The sequence below is a fragment of the Chelonia mydas genome, chromosome 2 (assembly GCF_015237465.2).
Source record: "Chelonia mydas isolate rCheMyd1 chromosome 2, rCheMyd1.pri.v2, whole genome shotgun sequence".
Lineage (NCBI taxonomy): Eukaryota > Metazoa > Chordata > Testudines > Cheloniidae > Chelonia > Chelonia mydas.
The window spans coordinates 169659158-169671760 of record NC_057850.1 but is presented as its reverse complement, the minus strand read 5'-3'; the positions used below and the strand labels follow the sequence as shown (position 1 = coordinate 169671760).

The window sequence follows — 12603 nt, the reverse complement described above, 5'->3', positions numbered from 1 at the left end:
CTTTTTCCAGAGGCACATTGGTAGTCCCATTTGATGGTGGTTACAATACTGCTGCCATGCTCATTGGGTCTGGCTCTGATCTTACACACAGCAGTTTTACATTGATTGACTTCCACAGAAGTCAATCAATTCTTTATTTATAACAGTGTCAGTAAGATCAGACCCAGGCTCATTCTGTTTCTAGATAGGACTTCAGTCCCCAGGACGGTCAATCAAGCAACTTCAGTGAACAGTAAATTCATATGTAGGAATTATTTTAATTTTAAAATAAATAATTGTCCTACAAGTTTTATCATAGACCAACCTGGGACTGAAACGTGTAAAGGATAAGGCGTTACATACAACTCTGTTAAGAAAATGTTGTATATTAGGTATAGCCTCCACAGAGGCGAACTTTGATCTATCAATTATGTCAACTGCAGTGTTACACATAAGCTCTAGGAATAGGGAAATCATCTTGCTCTCTAAAATGTGACTCTTGCTTTGGGAACAGATTGCTGGTATGATTTAAAGAATGTTGTTTTATAGGTTGTTCAGATTTGAAAAATGTGTCAAGCAATAGGGATATTTATTTGCTATCTTAATGAGAAAAGCAAAAAGAAACTAGAGAAGCAGTGAGGAAAAAATAATCCATCCCTATCTTATGGTTTGACAATGATGTGATTTCTTTTCCCCCTCTTGTCATAAATTTTCCAGGGAGAAGATCCATTACATTCGGACAGAGGGTACACATGGGCTTGAAAAGTTGTCCTGTGATGCAGATTTAGTAATTCTACTGAGGTAATCAGTTTGAACAAAAACAGAATTTTGTCACTCATGGTACACAAGAAGCTGGCTAGCTGTCTCCACCCTATTTTTTTGACATATTTTAGGTGATTGACAGAATTTGTTAAATCGAGGCTGATCTCTGCTAGGGCCCTATCGTGATTACACAGGGATTCATTTGTCCTGATAGCTAGTTGGTTTTCATAATAATTCAACCACAATATATGTGTCAAATCATACTTTCCAGAAACTAGTCCCCACTGGTGCAACGAAGTTTACCCTTTGACTGCACTGAACGGTAAGGTTTTGGCTTTAAGGATCAGATTAGAAATGACATTTTAAATTTTCCTGTGGCATTTTGAAATGCAGAAATGTGGTTCCCACCTTTCTGAATAACAATCAGATGCAGATTATAGGAATGTCAGTTATGCCACTGGCAGTGCTATCCACGAGGCTATCTCACATTAAGGAAGAGCTGAGCTACAGTGAAGTGAACAACCATTACTATGTAATGGAGGCAATGGTTTAGAAATGTAGGCAGGGTCTTAGCATCTTTTGGAGCTCCAACGAAATTAGCGCTTTAGAGCCTAGGATAATTTGATTTATGTGGCTCAACACAATGAAGGATTACATTTCTCTGTTGCCCTGTGTTTACACTAAAACACATAGCACCCAAGTTGATTTTAATTGGAGTTACACAGCCCACTCTATCTAATGCAAGAAGTATACGACTTGCTCCCACTACCTATACCTTGATGCAGATAGATGATCAGAGAGCCATGCAATGGCTATAGCAAAATATATGACCAAGACAAATCATAGTCAAAAGGGAAACAATTTGTGTATCAATATCTATCCCCTGTTCTTGCTTTTGACCACTGGATGTTGCTGCTTTTACCATTGCCTCAAACCTTGGCTCATCCATCCAATATGGCACTGTCTTGGCACGAAAATGCCTAATGGAACTCACTTTGTTATTCTAAAATGAAGACTTTGCTTCTTGAGGCCGTGCCTGATTGGGCAAATCGCTGTTTTATGCATCTGTAGCTACTGATCATTATGTTGTAAATAATCATCGAATGAAGAGCTGCACAAACAGATCCTTATAACAGAATTCTGCTGTACCGAACTCTAGTGCTTCTTCCTGTGTAATGAGCATAAACAGGGCCTGTCTCTATCATTTTTCCTTGCAGTCTCTTTGAAGAGGATATTATGTCCTACATACCCCTGCAGGCTGCCTTCCACCCTGGCTACAGCTTCTCTCCTCGCTGTTCACCCTGCTCCTCACCTCAGAACTCTCCAGGTAAATGGAGGGAAAACAACACAAGTTCTTGTGTTTGTTGTGCTTCTCTATCTGATAATCACAGAGGGGTAGGTCTCAGCTGGTGTAAATTGTTGTATCTCATTGACCTCAAAGGAGCTGTGACAGTTTACACCAGTTAAGAATTGGCCCCAGACAATTTTTCTGCTGGAGCGTTTGGTTAATACACAGAATGCTGTCACTTTCATTTGTCTCATGGGACACTGATGTTAGCAGCCTGGTGGGAATCAGAGATTGTCCAAGGAGAAGAAAATATAGTCCTGGCTTCCAAATGGTTAGGGGAGGTTAGACTCAGAAGGGGATTCTGTGTTCTGAGTCTAATCTATTGACATGTAAGTACATTCTTGAATATGGATATTAAATGGCAAAAGCAAAGTGCAAATTACATATGTATGACAAAGCTTTCAGAACTCCAGTAAACAGCTGTAGGCCAAACTTAATATTCAACCAGACAGTGTTTCCAGACTACTGCTTCTCCCAAGATTCATAGATTTTTAAGGCCTGGAAGGACCATTAGATCATCTAGTCTGACCTCCTGTATGTCACAGGCCAGATAATTTCACCCAGTTACCCTGTATTGAGCCCAATAACTTATGTTTGACTAAAGCATGTTTTCCAGAAAGGTATCCATTTGTAGAAGATTGTTTCCAAGTGCTGTGTATCTCTGAAATGTGTCTATGCTACGGAAATTGAGCAGCAGGTGGCTCCCTTTAGCTAAAACACCCAACCCTAATTCAGAAGGAGACTAAATTTCTTTGCACCTCCACCATGCAACTGGTTTGGTGGTCATTTTGAGTGACATCCCAGGAATATGATCTTAAATCAGTTTAGGCTATTTTCAAAGCCACCTGAACTATTTGGACACCCAGTTCCTATTAAAGTTAATGGGAATTGGGTGCCAAGTCCCCTGATGACTTTACAAATATTAGTCTTAATATTTTTGTGGAGAAACACTGAGGTCTTGGCTACACAGGGGAGATCTTTGAAAAATGTCCTATTGTTACCACTGGATTTGCTGATTTCAAGCAGGGATAAACTTCAATGCAAATTGTGCCTTTTAATGTCCTCAGCAGGGATTTGAACCTGTACTGACTACTGATGTAATAGGGGCAGATCTCCAGTTTGCATGAGATTTAAACATTTGACCAATATCCTCACTCATCGGTGTGTTGAGAGACATGCAGTGGCTTTTAACCTTTTTTGTGGAAAGATGGTAATATGACAAATATGACTGATTTGAGTGAATGTACTATTTGTTCATCTGTACTACCAGTTGCAGCAACCCAAAATAACCAGTAATTACTCCTCTTGTGTGTTGTAAAAAATATTCTGACAGAACAAGAGAAGCGTCACCAGGGATTCTTCTTGAATGCTGTATAAATGTACCTTTCTGTTTTAACATCTGAGTCAAATAGTAATGTCTTTCTGTTGCGACAAATGAGTCTTCACAGATACTTTGTGCTTCAACTAAATGTAAAATTGTTTCCTTCTTCTGGAGGCTTTTCTGCCAAATTTCTCCTAAAAGGAATTGTTTTCATTGTCTCCTCTAAAGAGATAGGGAAATGAGATTTCATGGATCCCATTCTCTAAAACTGATTGCTGTGGTGCTCATTTACACAACAGAACTAATCAGCTGCTTTCAGAATTTAGACTTCAAAACAAAACAGGTCCCGAATTGCTGAAAATCTACTGTTAATGTGAAAATGTAAGACTTCTTGCTGACAGAAATCCTCTCTTGTGCCACGAAGGTTTTTGTGTTTATAGCTGAATGTCTTTAATAAACAGAAGGAGATTAGCCCAGAAAAACCCAATTTCCAGCCAGGCCTGGGCCCCCTAGAAGTACTAAGTAGAAGTGCTGCTTTGGATCCAAAGGTTTAATCCTGCCAGATAATGAGATCTCCTGGAAGATGGTGAGGAGAGAGATTTTCAAGAGTACATAGACACCTAACTCCCATTGACTTTCCATTCAAGCCAATGAGAGTTGAAGGCTCAGGAAGCACAAAGGGACCACAACCATCATCCTGGTAAGATGATGCAGCTGTCCAGAAGTGTTGGGAACCACTGAATTGTAGTAACTGATGGCTACATTAATGTCAAATTGAACATGAAAATAATGAGCACTCCGAAATTCTACATGTACCAATAAAAGTTGATATATTTTCTAGCAAGTTATGACGGAAAACACCAGGTGTATGAATAAGACCCTCTTTTAAAGATTTTAAAACTCTATGACTTTTCTCTTTTCCCTTCTAGGATTACAGCGAGCTAGTGCAAGAGCGCCTTCTCCATATAGGAGAGACTTTGAAGCCAAGTTACGCAATTTCTATCGAAAACTTGAAGCCAAAGGATATGGGCAAGGTCCAGGTAAAATTAAGTGAGTATTATGTCAGATGATTAAGATAGTTTAACATGATGCAGCTTAGTCTTGTCATTGTAGTAATGAATCAGGAAATTGATCTGATATATGTGACAATACATCATTATCATGGGACAGGAATGAAACATTAGATGATGTATCTATGTATTTTATCCAGGAAAAATGTGTGTGTACAAACACACACACATATATATGTTAACAAGAAAATGGGCCAACAAGAGGGTTATATTGGGGGGCTTTATTTCTCATGGATCTATTTGGTCCTACACTCCTCCTCTACCTATTTTAAGGATATGTTGGTATTTCTAGCTATACCATGTGTGTTAAGCAGTAATGGTAGAGAAATAACATGTTAGACAAATGTGAATGATATTGGGCCAGTACACTATTACAGTTCTGAAGTAACTCCAAATCCTTTGGATTTACTCTGAGTTGACATGTCAGTGTAACTCAGGGATGAAAATTTGGCCCTGATTGTTGTAGACATTGTGGGCTTGAGTACCTACTGCTACCATTGATTTGAACTGGCAGTGCAAGTGCTCAGCACTTCTGAAAATCAGGCCCTATCAATTGCTTTCTATTCCCCATTGCACCTAAATATTTGTTAGACTAGCTCTTTTTTCATTTTGTTAATATGTTTTTGGGATCTGACCCTGTAATTCTCTATCACTCAGTTATGGAGTTCACATTCCAAACAGCCTGGTAGCTGGCTAGCCTCTCTGCACCATTTTCCATGGCTAGTTATAGTAATTGGCTAAAGCACTGTATGCTTCTAAGGTATTTCCTGGGCATCTGGTTGAATTCATGCATCAGGCTGGCTTCATACCAAACCACTTGTGTTGTGGAAAAAATATCTGAAAACCAGTCAATTTATTCTAGGCAAATGTCATCATCAAACTATTATTGCACTGTCTGAGGAGCTCTAGCCATTGGTTATCCCCTTCAGAGTCCTGCCAAGGCAGACATGAAGAACATTCCAAAAGGACTAAGTGCCATTACTTTTCAACTATATATGAAAAATAAGAACTTCTTGTATAGAGGATATTTTTACCATGGGCCAAGCTCGTAAGTAATCTTTGAAACACTGGGCTATTCATTAAAGATGTTTTGGAGAGTAGATGGGGCCATTTAGTGGATATAGGTAAGGACTGATTCTCCCCTTGCTTACACTAATGTATCTTAAGGAATAATGCCTTGAAGTCCACTGGTGTAAATCCAGTGTGAGATCAAAATCAACCCCAGCGGTGCTGTGACACCATGAAGGTAGAAAGGCCAGAGGCCTATCTGCAACACTAATTTCTGTAGGAGATGCAATGGAGAGCCTTTGGGGTACAGCAAGATTTTGAACCTAACTACCTCTTAGAGGAGAAATCTACCTTTCAGTCATAGAGTAAATCTTAACTAAACAAATAAACAAAAACCAGTAAAAGGCCAAAACCAGCCTTTGCACAAGCAGGCATAATTCCGTAGACTTCAATAGAATTGCGTCCTCTTATTCCAGAGCTTAGTCTGGCCCTTTAATAGCTCCTGTTTACCTTTATGTATATTTGATAATAGCATCTCTCACTCCCCTCCTCAAGAGTTTCAGGCAGTGCTGGTTAACAAGATCATTATTACTATGTTCTTTTGCAGGTTAATTATACGGCGTGATCACTTGCTGGAAGGCACCTTCAATCAGGTGATGGCTTATTCACGCAAGGAGCTTCAGCGGAACAAACTCTATATCACGTTTGTTGGAGAGGAAGGGTAGGGAGCTATTAAATATTGTGAATTGTGAGAGAGCCATTGCATTGCAAAGCCAATATGGCACTGGGAAAAGGCTGAATCTCTCTTGTTGTGCATTAGGTTTTACTTGTTACCTCTGGGGAGGTGAACTGGTCTATATAAAATTAAAAAGAACCCAAACCTTTGTACTACTTCTCCATGCTGAGCACTTCTATAGTTCCTGAGTTCTTCTGAAACATTAACTGATTAAGACTCACCATCCTGGTGCCATGGGTATTATCCCCTTTGGACAGTGGGGGAACTGAGGCACTGGCCCAAGGTCATACACAAGTAAATATCAGATTGTTAATCCTTCCGGTTGTTAATCCCCCTCTTTAACAGCAATTTTCACTGCCTCTTTAAAATGAACCTTTGTTGTGGTTGAAAAAATGTTTTCCTCATTCACCCTAGCTGAAATGAGAAGCATAAATACTATTAGAAGAGCCATTGTTACTGTCAGCTAGAAGCAGAAAGTACTGGAAATCTCTCGAGGCATTTTTTTCTTGTGAGACTTCCTGGCTGATCTGGCAAACCCAAGAGGTTCTGGTAGTTCAGATGAGATTACAGTAATCAGCTGAGTTTTTGTTTTCTTATCCAAAATAAACCTTGCAAACGTCACTCATTGCCACTCCTCACATCAAGAGTTATGCTTTACATGAGGTTTCATCTGCAAACTTTAATTAAAGAAAGGCATTTTGAATCTCTCCATTGTTTCAAATAATGAAGACTTGGAATTCTGTTTTAATTGTGTTGTGTGTACAGTCTCTTAACAGAAACACTGAAAAGATTTAGGGACAAAAAGGGAGATACAGTTTCAGCTCCAAAGATGTTGGGGCAGCTGGCAAAGAGCACAACAATCACTGCTGATTGAATTTGCTAAAGGTAGCAGATCAAGTAAAGGGTTCTGTAGAGTTTAGTTCATCTGGAGACCTGCTAGATAAAGTGAAAACAGAGTAAATCACCAGTCAGAAAGGGGGTTACTTTTAGTGCTGTTGATATTATGGACTTTATTAACCCCTTAATTTGTGAACATCTATGGAGTCAGTGTCATCTAAAAGTTAGAGAAATTCTGTTATAGCAAGTTCTGTCCTTGACTCTGTCGCCACCTTACAGTGTGACCAAGGGTAAATCATTAAACTTTCCTTTGTCTCAGTTTACTCATCTGGAGAATGGTTCTAATATGCTAACAATGGTCCATTTAATGAACTTTACTAGGTACTTTCCCCTAATTCCCAATAACTTCTACTGTGTTTGGCATAGTATCCTGCAAATCATAAAAATCGAATTCATTTACATCTGAGGCCAAATTCACCCATGGTTTATTCTGTTTAATGCCTGCGAAGATCCTGCTGGAGGCACCCTAATGTGGAAAGTGAGGAGGTGAGCAGATTTAAATGGTGCAAAGTGTCCTAAACAACCCATGTACCTGACAATGTGGGGTACATAGGGGGAGCCAGAACAACACAGAAATTGGGCAGCACTGGCTGTGAAGGGAATGTGTTGAATTAATGGATCTCCCAGAAGCCTTCAGTGCAGAGCTCCTGTGAGGGATTTCAGAGAAGCAGGCAGGTTTAATTTATACCACCTTGCACCAGCCATAGCGAATCTAGCCCTATATCTTTATATTAATTGAGCCAGATTTTTATCCAACTGATTTCAGTGGAGTTACACCAGAGATTAATTTGATCCAATCTCCTTCACTTTCATGGCTTTAATCTGACTGCATACTTAAGAGTTAGAGCAGCTAGGAGTTAACTTCAGCCTTATTATAAAGTAGTCTGATCCAGCTGCAGAATTTTCCACCTCCTTTGAATGTATTAAATATAAAAAGTAATGCCTGTCTCAGAAACCATTTTGGCATTAAGTGATTTATGGCTCTAAGTGGTTCTTTCTTATTACTATGTGGCGGTTTATATTACACTAACTATAAAAGCTGCCTAACATTATGGCAGGACAGTCTGTTTTTAATAAATCCATCTCATTTGGGATTAATGCATTCATGAAGCATTTTTTAAATAGTTGAGATAATTGAAAATGGTCTGATTTAAAAGGAGAGTTAAGAAAGAAAGAAAAAAAGAAAGAAAGAAAGAAGTCATAAACCCAGACAGCAAGGCTTAGTTTAAATGTAAATGCCCCTCCCTAAGATACCAAATAAACTTGAAATCACCAGAAAACTAAAAAAGCATATGTCTACCAAGTGAAAAATCACCATACCAGTTTACAGGAGAGAGAGTTGTGTTAGGACCCAGTCTTGTTCATCCTCGACTTGAGAGACCACAACTATGCACTGTAAGAAAGTACCCAAGGTTTGATATCTTGGGACTGGAATGTGCTTCAGATTACATACTAATGCAGGGAGTAAGAACCCTCTTTTACTCTCCTGTGTGAGCTACCCAGACCATGAATCGAGGTCTTCAGAATTAAGCAGGTGCTGCATACCTGCTTATATCCCCCGGCAGAGTAAGGAAATGTGAGAAGCCTTGCCTCGTTTGCTGCCCAGCTGAGAGAAGGGATGTTGTGCAGTAGCAAATTATTACCGCATGGAACAAAGGGGACATAGGAGAAAGCTATATTCAGGGATGTGTCTGTCATGATACCTTCCAGGAATGCTACTTGGGGAATGATGCAGCTTATGCAACATGGCTGGCTGAGGTCTCTTCCTAAAATTAAAACGTAGTCCTTGGAGAGGAGAATTAGCATCAGCAAACATGTTAGAAGTTATTGTCTGCAAGTAAGACATTAGCCAGTGCAGATGCAAAGCATAAAATGCACACAGCTAGGAATGAGACTCATTTTATCTGAATTTCCTTTCCAGCTTGGACTACAGTGGTCCCTCCCGAGAGTTCTTCTTCCTTCTGTCTCAGGAGCTCTTCAATCCTTACTATGGCCTGTTTGAGTATTCAGCCAATGACACTTACACTGTACAGATCAGCCCCATGTCTGCGTTTGTGGAAAACCACCTTGAATGGTAAGGTCTGCCGTATAAATGTTAAGCAGAATGAAACAGTCCAGTTGGATCCACATGATGAAGGGCACATATTACAAATGCTGTCAGTTTACATCAGGTTGCATGTAAATCCCATTCCTACCATTGTCAGGGGGGAGTGAGATTCTTTGGAAATGGGGCAGGAGAAGAAAGCGAGAAAGAGGGAATGTCTGTGTGTAGATAAAATAATAGGGTGTGAAGGAGGAGGAGTTATCAGGCCTCTCACTGCATGCTCTGATGCTAAGGCATTGTTTGTGCCCATGTGTGAGTGCACAAGATATAGTGGAGTGAGAAGATTCAAGGAGCTTTCTTTTATCCTGCTATCCTTGCACTCCTGTGCAGAGGCCAGGTACAATTGCTGTTCTTCAAGTCGCTTGAATGCAAGAACTCGGCAAGCCCAGAGAGGGCTGGAAGTGGAATGACTGTGGCTCTGCCCACCCAATGCCAACTAGCCACCTTGCTTTGTGTCAGGACACTGAAGCCCCATATTGCTCCCTGTCAAAGAGTAATGTTTGTGCTGTGTCTGTACTCCAGGCAGCACTGTGCCTGCCTGTGGCACACCTCCAGGTGCTCCTGCTGGGGTGGAGTATCCCATGCTGCCCCCTACTGCAGGCTGTGCCTGAACAGCACACTTTAGCCCTAAACAATGCTGTAGCCTCTGAAATAGCTCAGATTTTGTGTGATGGGACCAGCAAGAATGGTCTCTCGTCACCTACAGCGTACATGCGGAGAATCAGGTTGCTGCTCAACGTTTGCTTTTATTGTGTGTCTACAGATAGGATTCTGATCTTCTATGTTTACTGTCTGCCTCTTCATCTCTCTGTCTTTTGGGAGTTGTTTTCCTTTTGAAAATTTCAGATGTGGTGCACTGAACTGTGGGCTGCCGATTCCTAGCTTTATTTGTTCCCTTTGAACAGAAGCACTTGTTGGGATTTCATCATGTTATTGACATATCAGTTATTCCTATTGGATGTTTTTCTTCATGGAGGGAATCTCAGTAACTCACATCAGAAGGGTTTTCTTTTTAGTAGAGTATAATACATACCTCATTCAAGTTGTGAGTTCCATATGTCCTTCTGTTCTTGTAAACACTTCCTCCATCCCATTAGCTTAGGGCGAGCCGTAGGAAGTCTCATGCCAGTAAATTGTTCCATTTGGGAGCTGGTGTGTGGTTGCAGTGGATGGGTAATATAAATGCCTTGGATGCAGCAGTGGTGTCTGAAATAAATGTTTGGCACATTGCCACTCCCATGAAGTTGAGTACCATGGGATCAATGATTTGTGATCTGTAATACATATATCAGAATGCCTCCCCACCATCATTCTCAATGAGTGTTCAATTCAGGTATTGCAATGCTTCCTATGGCTGGCCTAGTTTCTAATGGCAGAAACGCTAAGTCTTCCTTCTGCTTTTTAAGCACGGCTGATGAGCTCCAGAGTTCAGTGGCTGTAGCTATGAAACCGATGCATTTTGTTTTCTATGTACTGCACCTTTACAATTTCTAAAAATTCTTCCTGTGAGAAGAGTTTAGCAGCCATTTTGTCCTCAAGTGTGGTACAATACAGTCTGTTGGAGAGGAACACACACTGTGCTCTCTCCTACTTTTCTTCTCTCTCGTTTTGGTGTCCTCTTAATATAAAACAGAGTTAATGTAGACTGAAAGTACTTGGTTGCCCTTTGTGTATAGAAAATATATAATACAGAGACAGACCTGTCCAGCCATCACTGGCCAGAAGGATGAGTCAATCAGGCAAAGGGAAGGCCTTGTGAGTAGCGAAAAGAGTTGTAAACCAAAATATGGGAGGTTTGCAAGAGCCAGGGAAAAATAAACAACAGGGTGGCTGTACAGTGACAGCACTTGAACCTTTGTGGATATAATTAGCTGAAGCCAAAATCTCATAATCAGCCTGATCAGCTGGCTTTTAGTATCGAGATACATTTTCTCTTGCTATGCATTCTGATTAATAGATTGCTATTAATATAAAGACAATATTTTACCTCAGATATACAGATGCAACTCCAGTTAACTATACTGGTAGTTCTGTGCATCCATCTCAGGCAGAATTTGGACACAGCATTTTAAAATCCAAAGAATAGAATGAATCCATTAAGGGTATATAGACTAATATATCTGAGGATAAACCTGCCTGTGGTTGTTTGTGTGTGAGAAGTGGGACTTTTTTTAAAGCTCTCAGCATGGTCCTAATTCGGCTCCCATTGAAGTCAATGGTAAAACTCTTATTACTAAAATGTATCTATCTTAGGGTTTCCTATGGGCCTCCTTTACCATAGTATCTTAGCTCTGGGGACAATAATATTCCTCTGGCTCCCAATTTGTTGTGAAATACCTAACTCACTGATATATATAAAGTGGTTTGAGAGCCTCAGATTTAAGTCACTGAATAAGTGTAAAGTATTAATATTAGAGTCATTTTAAACTTTAAAGTTTGAGGTCAGTCACAAAAATTACACAATCACAGATTGTTTCAGGTCTGGGGTTTCCTTGAGCCTTGTACCTTATTTATGGCAGACTTTCAGTAGTGCAAACAGCTTATCATTCACATGGAATCTGTCCTTGGGCCCCTTTTTCTTTTAGGAAATATTGCAAGTCCCATCAAGAGATACATAGTGCAAAAGGCATCTTTAGCAACAGCTGTTGGAATTTTCTCTTGCAGTATGCTTAAATGAATGCTGATGAGTTTGGGATAAAATATACATAAGAAAATATTAACTGTTGTCCATGCTGGGAGAATTAGAAAATGACATTTTCTCTCCCAGCCAAAAACTTTTAGTTCTCCCCTCAGTAATGGCTTATTTCATGCCTTGTTCCTTGTTCAAACAACATTCCAAATCCAGAATGAGCACATCAAAGCACAGAGTAGTCATGTGTATGCCAAGTGAAAATAGAGACATAGACTGGAAAATATTTCTCATTTATGGAGAAACTGAGATTTAACATTTTTCCTATAAGCTTCCACTGAATAAGACTTTTTTCCAGGTCTCGTGTAAATGTTGTATGCACAAAACTAAGAGATATCACACATACTCATGTTTAAAAATTACAGCAATGGAAAGAAAAGATATCTGAAAGGAATCTAATTAAATCTCTCTCTAGAGTGAAGAAGTGTAATGAGAAAATTTTGGCTGCATGTAGTAGATTGTACCTTGGATCCATAACCATATTGATTCTTCTTAATCCATGAAATAATAAGTAATTATATCTTATCTAGTCAGCTTGTCTAGCTACCTGTCTGAATATTTATAAAGCAACCAATCACCATGGTATATATAGCAGCTGTGCTTGTACAGGCTTCAGAAGGCGAAGGCTTTCCCTGTCTGCTGAAAATAACATGACACACTTGCTGAAGAAGTCCCTCTTTCCCCAAATA

The 12603-nt window shown here is 39.8% G+C and overlaps 1 protein-coding gene across 4 annotated transcripts in view; it reads left to right on the top strand.

Moving 5' to 3' along the window:
* HECW1 (HECT, C2 and WW domain containing E3 ubiquitin protein ligase 1) overlaps positions 1 to 12603 on the top strand; it is a 337168-nt gene that overhangs the window by 281883 nt on the left and 42682 nt on the right. For all 4 annotated transcript variants that reach the window (XM_043540543.1, XM_037890003.2, XM_043540541.1 and 1 more), the window contains 5 exons: positions 697 to 780; positions 1959 to 2068; positions 4340 to 4460; positions 6096 to 6209; positions 9043 to 9195. In XM_043540543.1, coding sequence (XP_043396478.1) covers positions 697 to 780; positions 1959 to 2068; positions 4340 to 4460; positions 6096 to 6209; positions 9043 to 9195 — 582 coding nt within the window. The remainder of the gene's footprint in view (positions 1 to 696; positions 781 to 1958; positions 2069 to 4339; positions 4461 to 6095; positions 6210 to 9042; positions 9196 to 12603) is intronic.